Raw genomic sequence first — 12,763 nt, forward strand, 5'->3', positions numbered from 1 at the left:
TTCACATCCATACACACCCTTCAAAAATTCGCTTAACATGACACTGCAGGCTTGATGATTTTTAATGATTGTATTTTTTTGGTGATAAATTACTGCTCTGTAATCATATGTTTTTATTGTATCCTGCCCCTCTGCACCATTGCGAACCTACCAGCTATCTCCTGAGCCGACGCCAAGTGTGCCTGTACAGAGCAGACCGACACCCGGGCTTCAGTCAGCCAGCCTTCAAGCACCTCAAAGGACGGGTGCAGTGCGGAACTCCAAAATAGATTTGAAAAACAAGAGCCGACAAAAGATCTGCTTCAGCATCGCGCCAAACAAGATCCTGAAGCTGCGACCTCTCGCCATCGCCAATGAAGCTGAGAATCTGTGGGAGGAGAAAAATCTGAGCCACTCGACTCAAGAGGGTTCTGACATGAACGCACCAAGCACTTCATCGCAAGCGCCCGCGGTGGGGAGCGAAGGGGACCTCCCGAGTCCTGATGCTCAGTTGAGCCAAAGTTTTACACCTCCAAAAGAGTTCAAAATTGAATGGAACAAAATGCATTACAAGAAGGCGCACCTGATTGGAAATGTTGCCAGATCGGTTGATCAGAAACCTGATGGTTCGAACGCTGGTTGCGTGGATGTGAGTGGTGGTGACGATGAGACTTCCAAAGCTGTCGTTAACACTGAAGCAGCCGAAACGGGTGATAAACTTGTGCTGGCTGAAATATCTTCAGATTCTGAATTGACTCCAGTGCAGCCAGTGTCCAGTGTCGTCATAGCAGCCGAGATTATAGTTAAGGACCCTCCAGATGCTACAGAATTAACATTAACCACGAAGGAAAGTAATTCTCAACAGACTGGAAATGCTCAGAAAAGCGGTCAAATAATAGAGGTTTTACAAAACAGTGAAAGGTGCAAAATTGTTTCTTATAGGAACATCAAGGTTGATGTACAATCACAAAAGGTGAAACGGAAAGCCAGTCGATGGGACATACCAAAAGATGCTGAAAAGCCTGGAGAACAGACCATAGATAGTCCCTTAAATATAGATGCTTTGAGCTCAAACGTTTTGGCACCAAAAACATCTGACAGTTTAGTGGGAACTATGCAGTCTTGTTTGCCCACCACTGTTGTAGACGCGAGCATTATTGACGAAAGTAAAGAAGCAGTGCTTGATTCTGCGCCCGAACACATTAAGACAGCCAGTGTAGCTTCTGCATGCTCGGATGTGATTTCTTCATCGCAATTTGAACAGCCTACGGAGGATCATGTAATTTCAGAAGAAATGTGTCTTTCGATTGAGGAAAATAATGACACTTCACTAAATCAACCTGTGCAATTTCAGATGAGTACAGAAAATGATGTTCCTCCTGAGCCGCACGTTAGTGTAACCGAGAGTACAAAATGCAATGAACAGGCCGATGATGAGAAAGATATGACAGAGTCTTGCTCAAGCCATTCTCTCTCGGCCAGTAGAACGTCCAGCCCTACACGTTCTGCTCAAGCTGACCCCACGCTTCCTTCGGCTTGCAGCATGGATGACGAAAGCACGCACAAATCTGATACAGAGTCCGATTCAGAAGATGAAAGCGATGGGGAGTACAGGTACCCCAGAGTGAAGCTGCAGTCAGTTGTCGTCGTTCCTGCAACCTCACTAGCAGCTGCTGCCGAAGGTGACAGTCGCACACCTTCCATTGTGCATCAGAGTGATAGCAGTTCCAAAGACAGCAGTGACGTGGATGAAATGCACAAGACGTCCGATAAGGTGACCGAAAGTGACTCTACAGATGGGGGCGAGAGTCCTGAATGCCAACCCACAAACGATGAGGTTGCTGAACATCACTTGGATAGCAGCAAGGCAGACACTGAGCAGACTAGTGAAAACAAAGAAATGCACGGTGTTGATGTTGAGGAACCTCAGAATAAGCAAGACAAGGGAACGTGTGAACCCGATAAAAATAATGACACCGTCGAGAAGTCTCAAGAACAGGATCATGTTGAGTTAGAGAAAGAGATAAATGAGGATGATTTGGAAGATACAGAGATGCCTGACGCATCTGATGACGTTTCAAATGTTGAACATACTTCCGTAATTGATGATGAAAAAACGAAATCCATACCGGATAAAGAGACTGTTCATGTTAATGAAATATCACCACCTCCATGTGTTACCAAACAGACCTTAGATGTGGAAAATAAGGAGCTGGCTACTTTAGAAGTGAACATTTCAACATCAGGTGAAAATGAGTGTTTGACTCCAGCAGCAGATGAAAAACATGTTGGGCAAAGTACAGAGGTTGTAATTGGAAGCATTGATACATCTGGAAATGATCCTTCTGTTGTTAAAAGCGAATCCATTGATATTGTAGATGAAGCACAAATTGACCCTTTGCAAACGTCTAATATTGGTACCTTAAGTCATCCTATTAGTGAAAAATGTCAGGAAAATAAAGATGATTCCAAAATTGTAAAATCACAAACGCAAGAAGTTCGTAGTAAAGACGGCCTGGAAATCCTGCACAAGTCTGTGTCAAAATCTGACACGAAGTCTGAAAAACAAGAGACATCCTGTAAAGTGTTAGGAACTGTAGAAAAAACAAATGTGCAGGGTAGCTCAAAGGAAAGGTCAGAAAGAAGTGGCGATGGAAAACAAGGGTCCAGAGACGTTTCCAGCAGGCAACGCAACTCACTTGATAGGCAGCGAAAATCACAGGAACGTTCATCTGGACAAAGCAAGGCCCAAGAAAGTGTAAGCCAACGAGGTAGCTCAAAAGAGAAGTCTGATGCACATCGAAGGTCAGACCGCAGTCGATCGAGAGACTGCACGGAGCGGAGTAGAGATCGCGTACGCAGACCTAGCCGATCAAGAGAGCATGCAAGCCGGCGCAGCAGATCTCGAAATCGAATGGAAAAAAGAAGTAGATCCAGGGAGCGAGCTAGCAGACGCAGTAGATCGAGGAACCGCTCGGACAGATCCAGAGATTGGCAAGAGCGACGCAGTCGTTCCAAAGACCGTCCAGAGAGGCGCAGCCGATCAAAGAATCGATCTGACAGATTGAGGGATTGGCCTGACAGGCGGAGCCGGTCAAGGGATCGTTCAGACAGACGAAGCAGGTCCAGAGACCGTTTGGATCGAAGAAGCAGGTCCAGGAATCGGTCGGACAAAGTCAGAGATGTGGTGGACAGGAGAAGTAGATCCAGAGGCCGTGCCAGGAGGAGTCGGGAGCGCGTGGAAAGACGTAGCCGATCGCGAGACCGTTCAGATCGCCGAAGCCGCTCAAGAGACCGAACTGAGCGCTTGGACAAAAGAAGCCGTTCTCGAGATCGTACTGACAGGCGGGGTCGGTTTATTGAGCGGACAAGAGGACGTTCTAGAGATCGCACTGACAGAAGAAGTCATTCTCGTGATCGTAATCCCAGGGCACACTCGAAAGAACGAGGAGGGGGAGGAGGCAGAAGCCGATCGAGGGACCGAGGTGATAGGCACACCAGCTTCAGATCCGAAAGAAGGCAAAGTCCCACACATCATGAGCCTAGTAAAACATCAAGCCAATCTTCACAGAATCACGCAAGAGATGCCCCTGAAAAACGCGACTCGGGAGATAAATCAGGACACCCAACGTCATCCTCATGTTCTAATTCCGCTGCAGAAAATCGTCACAGTAGTCATAAGGCTTCGGAGAGTTCAAGTTCTAAGCAACATTCAGCAAGCGGTGTAAGTGATAGAAAATCAATGGAAGAAAAATCAAGCAGTCACATGACGACAAAGCAAGAAGGCAGTTATAAAACTCAGTCTTGGGTTCCAGAGAGTAGACATGCTCCACACCAAGAACAAACCGGTGCCAAAACTAATTCTGGGCCAGCTTTTGACTCTCAGTCGGGTTTATTGAAAAGCCATGAAAGCAGCCATCAACAGATAAATAACCCAACACAACAAGCTGGCAACTTGCTAATGCAGCCAGATAGGTGGAGTACAACCAAACCAAATCAGGATTTCTTTCTAAATTCTCAGAATGTGTGTCAGTACTCAGAGGTAGCCTATCAATTTAACACACCTTATTGTCAGACAGATTTTCCTGTAAATCACATTTCCCAAGATGAGTTGTATTACAACCAACAGTTGGGGTTGAACATGATTAACATGCATTTCCAGCATGGACCTGGAATGGCTGGAGGTAATAATGCTTTACTTGCTGGTCAGGCTCATCCCCATCAAGGACCCATGCCTTTTAATCAACAAATGTTGCACAGCACACCATCAAATAACTTTTCACACAAGACATTGCTGCCAAACCCTCGGGGTAACAATTTAGAAGTTCCGTCCTTAATTAAGGAAGTCCCTTCTTTAATTAAGACCGAGAAACCCAACAGTGACTTGGAGTTGTCTTCCAAAAGAGACAAATGTAATGAAAATGAGCAGGACTCCAACAAAAAGGATAATGAAAATAATTTTTCTCGTGACACAGCAAAAAAAGAGGTGAAAGATGAGTCAAAATTGCAGCAAGGCAAAACTCCAAAATCACGCCGGAGAAGAGTTATCTCGGATTCTGAATCTGACAGCGAAACCGACTCTGGAGATGCGAAACTAGATGGCACCACGGATAGGGAGATCAATAAGCAGACGGAGGTTTTTGAGGAGCTCAATTGGCCAATGGAGAATTTTGAAGATGCTGCCAAGTGGAAGGCGATGGCAGCTGAAGGAAGAATGCCTTCATATTTCGACATTCTTGGAGAGAACCATTATCTGTCGGAAAGGTATTGAAAATTATTTATCTTCTCGTTCGGTTTATTTGGACTCATTACACTGGAGTTGTAAATATATCACTGCATATTTTCGCTTTTATATGCTGGAATTCATATTTCCCAGTTAAGTACGTGATTAGCTCTGACCTGCGTTTTATACAGTAATGTTTGACGATTTAATTCTAAAAGTTATTTCTCCTGTGATAACAGCATTGCTTTTATTTACACTTAATGTGGGCTTTTTGGAAAGTCCTGGCAGTCTTATTTTTTCCCTAGAATAGCACGATGTCCATGTGTCTCTAATTGTAATTAATATTTTAAAACCAGGAAAAAATCAAAATCTCATCGAGACATCAAGAAAATGAAGTGTGAATGTTCCATGTCGGAGGAGGAGCGAGAACAGGGACTGGTTGCGTGCGGAGAGGACTGTCTGAATCGCCTGCTCATGATTGAATGGTGAGGACATTTATTTTATCTTATTGACACTCAGACACAAAATGTTCTATTTAAATGAGTGCTCTGAATATTTATCTTGACTGTTTTGAGAATTGTGGCTTTAATAAATTCACGTTTTGTATTTCTATATACCCTATTTTTACGGCCTATTAATCCACCGTTAGATGAATGCCTCCTGTTGGTTATGGTGATTGACCATAGTTTTCCATGACGGTCAGTGTGGATTGGTGAAGGGGCTGCCAAGTTCATGTATCATCCCCCCCCCCCCTCCTGATAGCTGTGCTTGGGCATCGGAACTATAGTTAGTTGCTTCATATAGCAAAGTATGCTAACTGCTGTGCCGCTTTTGACAAGCTGTAAATAATTTAGTAATGTAAGCCAAAGTTCCGAAAAGCCTCTTGCACATTGGTGTTCATCTGGAGGATTAAATTGTTGAATATGTTGTCATGGTGTCTTGTCTGGTGCAGCTCATCACGTTGTCCAACGGGAGAGTTGTGCACCAACCGGAGGTTTCAGAAGCGCGAGTATGCCAAGGTGGAGGTCTTCAAGACGGACAAGAAAGGCTGGGGCCTTCGGACCTCCGTGGACCTACAAGCGTGAGTAGTCCATAAGCAATCAGATGTTTTCGTGGTGAACTGGTATTGGGTGACCCTAAGACGTAGGTTTTCACAGCCAGTATTGATGTTCTTATAGTTAGGACATGTAGCAATCTGGTTGCATTTCAACCTTGAGACTCTACTACACGAAATATACGTAACATTACATGGTCATCTGTACAAACGGTTAATGAGCCCACTATTGTTATTTCAGCTCACCAGTTCAAGAACATTTCTTGCAAACAAATGTAGCAATTAGTTACGTAATTTCTCTTGAAACTACTTCAAGCATTTTCAGGTCCAGGAAGTCAGAATGAAATAGAGGAAATGTGTTTAGATCTTTTCGTGACCTAAATTCCAATATCTGTTGTGAATTAAAATAACAAGTGGTTCAATAACTTAATGAAACAAACACAATTACATTTATCCTGTATATAATTCAGGTTTGTGTTGGTAAGCTGATATATGTAGTATTTTTCCCACCGCGTGAATAGTGTCAAAAGGCTATGAAGTCCCCCCCCCGATATTCACCAATGGTTGTTTTGTGTTGTAACGTGCAGAGGCACCTTTGTTCTCGAGTACTGCGGTGAAGTTCTTGACTACAAGGAGTTCAAAACGAGGGCCAAAGAGTACGCGCGCAACAAGAACATTCACTTCTACTTCATGGCCTTGAAGAATGAGGAGGTAACACTGTCGGTTCTGGTGTGCGCCAAGACAGAATGTTGCACACAGTTAAGAAAATTCAAGGCAATTGTGAGCAAATACAAAGTGTTACAGTGATACCTTGTATCTTTACTCGTGTGTTTCATGTTCACAGATCATAGATGCTACGCTGAAGGGAAATTGTTCAAGGTTTATGAATCACAGCTGTGATCCCAACTGTGAAACACAAAAGGTATGCATATGTTTGAATTGTGTAATACTTATTTTTTATAAGCCAGCTATGATGATGTTTTACAATATGTTATGTTTTTGCATGCAAAATTGTTTCCTGCCAATTTGTTATGATATATCTAGTGACATCGCGGGATGTCACTGTAATGCCGGCCCTAGAGAGGCACTGTGTGTGGTTTATTGACATCGCAGACACCACTAGGATGTGGGTGCAGTACCGGCCCTAGAGGGGCTCGGTGGGCGCTGATCGATAGCGCTGGATGGCACCACGCTTGGCGTGCAGTGCCGGCCCCTACAGGATAGGGTGTGGGAGTGCCATCCATTAAAATGGGGTTACTAAGGGCCGTGGCACTCTGGTTTACCCCAGAGGACACGTGACCGGTTAAGTCTACACAGGGGCCCCAAGTGGGGGCTCGGGGTGGTCACGTGTCAGGGTTGAGATCCTGCTCGAGGATTCTGGAAGGTGGTCGTGGCCAAGGGTGGAGCCAGCCACACCACAGAGGATATAAGCCAGATCCCCCAGAGGGACCGGCGCTGTTGTTCATCCTGAAGAAACCTTCGTCTACGTTCTACGTCCTACAGAGTCTCCAACACGTGGACCTGGACCCAAGCTGTGGTCCGGTCTGTTGTAGCTAGTTATGATGTAATTAGTATAGTTAGCCTGGTGGTCACTACCATAAGTTATTCTCTTAAGGGGCAGTTACCCCATGTGTTGGTGTTAATAAATGTGTTGCCTCCAAGAGTATGTCTGCGACTCAGTTGAACTCACTACATATCCACTAGCAGGTACCCACGGAAGTTCTGCGAGGGTTTGGGCAGTCCTTGATTTTTACGAAGGGGGTCTGTTCTGAAGACACAGACAAAGATCCCCTGTATAGCCTTAACAGACTGTTGGGGTAAGTGCTGTTAGCGAGCCCCTATGAAGGCCGGCACGGCACACGAAGGGGGTGGGTGGCCAGCACCACGCCCAGCTGCCTTTGTCTCCCCAGTGGTGATGTTCACACACTGCATTGGGTACTCGCTTTAAGCCGAGTCGACCTCGGAGGCGTAGGGAATCGAACTCTGGTTGCCGGGTTTGTTGCGCAGCGTAGCGTAACCGCTGCACTGCTGCTCGTGACACGCACGCATACACACTCCAAGCGGTGTGGGATTGTGCTAAGTATTAAATTATGTTAATTAATATAGTCGGGCTCCCCGATTGGTTGCAGTGTGTGACGTCACCGCGACCAAGCAGCAGAATGTTACAGGAGAAAAGCGTCTTTGCGTATTATTACATAAGATGTTACACGGTGTGTACATGAAACTAACGACTTTCATAACTTTAAGAAATTTGAATGCTTGTGTGTGCTATATTAAGCGTGGGGAGTGGTAGTTTCGTTTATTGCGCACTGTAATGAACCTTGCGACCCGAGTTCAATTCTCTCTCTTCAGCCACCATTGTTGAGGAATATCTGAACCGTTACTGGGCCTCCCCTAGGTTGACCCAGCCTTAAATAAGTTCCTGGTGCGGTATGTAAACATCAAAACTGGGGAAATGTGGCTGGGTGTGGTGCTGGCCACCCACCACCTTGTGCTAGCTGTACTGGCCTTCATAAGTGATCGCTTAACAGCAGTTGCCCCAACAGTCTGTTAATGGCATTATGGGGGATCTTTGTAAAGAGTCAGTCTTTCATAATACTGGTAGAGAACAAAAAGCAGGCATGCAATTACATAGTAACTTTATACATTTCGTGCCTTGCTTTTAAGCCCCCACCCAAAATGATTGTGATAAGATGATTTGCATGACCTTGATGTGAAGGTCAGCAGGTTGGGTCCAAATGGTTCTACAGGAATATCTTGCACTTTGTATGGTTAGGGACCAGAACATGGACGAATGTAAAAAAATGGACGAATGTGAAAGCAGCACCTTTATTTAGCCTTGCTCTGGAAGTTTGATTGTCAAGCTTTTCCTGCAAATTGAAGACCTTATGGGTTCATCTTCTTGGTTCTTTCGGTGAAGTCACGTAGAAGGGAAGTAATAAAATAATAAAAATAAAACAATAAAATAATTCTCATGACGTTTCGGCCACAACGCAAGCAGCCGTCCTCAGGTGAAAACCAGGTCGACAGACAGCTGCTTGCGTTGTGGCCGAAACGTCGTGAGAATTATTTTATTATGTTTTATTTATTTATTATTTTATTACTTCCATTCTACGTGACTTTACCGAAAGAACCAAGAAGATGAATCCCTGCAGTCACGAAAGCTTTAAACCTTATGGGTTCTTTTAGCTTTACTATCACCACACTTAGGACCCATTATGAATATATTAAAGCACAAAAAATTGTCAGTTTAACACGTAGGCTTTCGCGACCAATATCCATAATAGAGTTTTTTTGGGTTAGATCGCTTAAATATACGTGTCATTAAAACCTCCACCACCTGACACAGCCAACAATCAGATGGTAAATATTGTTGCTTGGCTCTCCAACACACCGGCGTGCTGTACTAGTGATTAATTGGCATGTTCTATTTACGTGACAACCCTTACTAGTTGGCTGTGTCGGGTGGTGGCGGGTTTTAACAACACATTTGCGTGATCTAACCCAAAAAACTTCTTGTGGACAAAAATAAGTATTTTACAGTAATCACAAAAATAAGCACAGTATGAATACTGTACACGTGTTTTATAATAACCAAAATAACTAGGAACGCTGTAGTATGATACTGTTATCACAAAAATAACTATGAATTGTTTACAGTATAATCACAGAAATAAGTACAGTATAAATATATGAATAAACGTAAATATAAGAGATGCTCACTGAACGACTTATATTCAAAGACTCAATAAGAAAGATGGCGCGTGGCGCGAACGTCGTGGAAAGTTTGGGGATGAAATCGGACTAAAGAGGAAAGCACGTGGTCGAAATTTGAAATGTGGGTATAATTGAAAACGGCTGAAAGAGTGAAGCGACGAAAATCAAGGTATCGCTGTATTTAGAAATAACGATTGCAGTGAATGAGCGAGCAGATGTTTGATGGATGCTCTGTTGTTGCCATATTGCAGTGGACGGTGAACGGTCAGCTGAGAGTTGGCTTCTTTAGCAGGAGGTTAGTCCCTGCTGGCACGGAGTTGACCTTCGACTACCAGTTCCAGCGATACGGGTACGTATATTTGCTTTGTACAGTGTATCCCTGAATTAATGTGTGTGGTTATACCTTCTGCATATAATGTGCTTTTTTGGGGGATGCTTACGAATTGATTTATATAAAATATTTTTAATCCGATTCTCAAATCTCCAAAGATTGAACCACATTGAAAACAATGCTGACCTGTTAGCTGTCTCGATGCTGCAAGGAACATCACATGCCGGGTGCTTTCAGTGTAGTACTGTACAGTAACTTCTGGAGCATTGGATTGTGCAATCCAGAAGTGTCCTTTGTGGCTTAATTGGGGGCCGATTATAAGAATAGGAAAAAAATGTAAATGAGTTTTAGTTGATCTTCATGGAAATGACAGGGTTTTGTTAAGAAAATATCAGAATAACCCACCCCTGAATTCGTAACTACAACTAACATCAATTGGGAGTGATATCTGAAACTTTTTGAGGCCTCATTCAGAAACCTGTGTGGTCAAACAATTCATTTGACGAACACGGCATGGGGAGTCCTTCATCCAAATGGCAGTCAGTTAATTATTGGGAAGGTGTAGGATGCACACGACTCATGAGGCCATTTATCACCATCCAGGAAAGAGGCCCAGAAATGCTTCTGTGGCTCCGCCAACTGCCGAGGGGTGCTTGGCGGGGAGAACCGCACAAGCGTGCGTTCATCCGTGGGGAAGGGTCAGCGGACAAAGGAGAAGGATCGCACGAGGAAAAAGGACTCAGTAAGTATCGCTGACATGAATGTAGTTTTGTTTGGCTACACAAGGGGTGTGCAACCTTGTTTTAGTACGAGCCACATTGAGATGGTCACGTGGAAGCTTGGCGAACGTGACGTCACTTTAGCCGAAGTGACACCAACGTTCTTGCAAGTATTGCGTCGTATTGGTGAACACGACGTTGTTTGGGAGCAAAAGATGGCATGGTAGCGTGTACGTGGCAAACCGTTCACCGAGTTGTTGCCAGGCGTTCGTTTACCCTCGTTCGCAAACTGGTTAAAACCTTTCCTTGGACCCTTTCCAACTAGTAGAACCCAAGGTTGCACACTGCTGGGCTGCACCGAGTATTTGACGTTCTGCAGGTGGTGGATTTGTATAAGCAGCGCTGTAAAGCCTTGTGATCATGTGGCGCTGATGATCAGAATTTAGGCGTTTTGTTTCTGCGGTGTTTTTCATGTTGCCCATCTTTTTGTGTACGATTCAAACCTTAAAAATAAGCACAAAGCAAAAGTGACTTACTTATAAACAATACAGTAACGTTTAGCTTACATCAACACACACAGATTATGATACTTCAGTGTTTTGTTAGGTAACTAAATCAGCTTGTTATAACATGCCAAACCAAACCATTACCACCTAAGTTAATTTCAGTACAAGGTGACTTGCCATAACCCTTCCTCCTTGCTATGATTATTTCGTGTTTTTTTTTTGTTGCATTTTCATTGGCATCAACAACATTTCATTTCCCCCACATTTTTTCGGACCCTTGACCTCATGAAAGCAAAGCATGTGGTAACGGGTGGAGCCAATTCCATCGTTCGTTTAGGCTGAGCGTGCGCCGTCTGTGTCTTGGCTTGCACGTGTTGCAGAACGCTCACGGCAAGATGCCTTTATACATTGTGCCTGCGGAGCACATGAGGAAAAGCACGCTCGAGAAGCACTGGGAGACTACCGTACCCAAGTACAAGTTGGACCAGTGCGAGCAGGTCGAGGGCCCCGCGATGATAAGCGCGCAGCACATTTCGGAGGTGGAATTGGCAAAGCGGAGGGAAAAGGAAACGCATCGGCTGGAACGAGTGTTGCAGCTCGTCCAGGCGTTTGCCGCGGCGAACATTCCTCTAAACAAAATGGACCACCCGGTTTTGCACAAATTTTTGGAGCAGAACCTAAAGATTGTTGGCATTATTCCGCAAGCCTCCGCGTTGAGGAGCATGTATTTACCAAAAGTGTATGAATTTCACATGAGGGAACTCAAGGAGAAACTCGGCCAGTACCGTCACATTGCCATTGTCACCGACGAGACAACAGACATCGATGATCGCTATGTATTAACATAATTGCAGTGCCTAGCTTATTGAGTGAAGGTACCAGCCTTGTTGACGAGACCGAGTTGAAGGCCTACTTGATCGAGTCTCGTGTATTAGAACGAACCAACTTCAAAACCGTTAGTGAAGCTGTGCTCAGGGCGACACAGAAAGCGAGCATCGACTTTGATAAGGTGTCTGCGTTTGTGACGGATCACGCCACCTATATTTACAAAGCGTGGGAGAGGAGTCTGAAGGCAATCTTTCCCAATGCCGTTCATGTGACATGCACAGCCCACATATTGAGCCTCGTTAGTGAGATTTGGCAGAACAAGTTTGAAGAGGTCCATCAACTGATTGTGGCTTTAAACAACACGTTTACGGTCTGTCCGGCACGCAAGTTCCGCTTCAGAAATTTCCTAAAAGGTAAAGGTGTGATTCCAACAACTCCACCAGTCTTTGTTATGACTCGGTGGAACACCTTGTTCGATTCCGCCGATTACCTTCGCGAACACCTTCACGATTGCATCGAGTTTTTCAAGTGCGAGCAGAAGACAAGCGGAAGCCTTGTTATGGAGGGAATTATCAAGTTGGCTCAGAGCCATACCGTGCAAGAGCAACTTGAAATGCTGGACACATACACCACCAGGCTGAGACAGACGCTCGCAAAGTGCGAGAGCACTCGGAGCATGTCGGCGTGCGTGTTTGACGAGCTGCGTGATCTCGCACTGTGGGCACAGACTGTCGCAGAGCTGGCACCCACGACGGCAGCCGATGCCCTCTTCGATTCGGCCACTCGGCTTCGGCAGTACCTGGACTTTGAAAGCCCTTGCTGTTTTAGTCAGCCCGCCGCTCGCTTCCTGTCTGCCTGCCGTGTATTTGACCCGGCCAAAGCCAGGGTCCTGCCAATTGATTTGAG

General features: G+C 45.0%; 1 protein-coding gene across 2 annotated transcripts in view; it reads left to right on the forward strand.

Annotated features, from left to right (window-relative positions):
• SETD2 (SET domain containing 2, histone lysine methyltransferase) overlaps positions 1–12,763 on the forward strand; it is a 40,468-nt gene that overhangs the window by 6,545 nt on the left and 21,160 nt on the right. For both annotated transcript variants that reach the window (XM_061555163.1, XM_061555164.1), the window contains exons 3-9: positions 155–4,743; positions 5,059–5,187; positions 5,655–5,783; positions 6,344–6,467; positions 6,601–6,678; positions 9,725–9,822; positions 10,408–10,546. In XM_061555163.1, the coding sequence (XP_061411147.1) occupies positions 155–4,743; positions 5,059–5,187; positions 5,655–5,783; positions 6,344–6,467; positions 6,601–6,678; positions 9,725–9,822; positions 10,408–10,546 (5,286 nt within the window). The remainder of the gene's footprint in view (positions 1–154; positions 4,744–5,058; positions 5,188–5,654; positions 5,784–6,343; positions 6,468–6,600; positions 6,679–9,724; positions 9,823–10,407; positions 10,547–12,763) is intronic.

This window comes from Lethenteron reissneri, chromosome 20 (genome assembly GCF_015708825.2).
Source record: "Lethenteron reissneri isolate LAM-NWPU_2019-01 chromosome 20, ASM1570882v1, whole genome shotgun sequence".
Lineage (NCBI taxonomy): Eukaryota > Metazoa > Chordata > Hyperoartia > Petromyzontiformes > Petromyzontidae > Lethenteron > Lethenteron reissneri.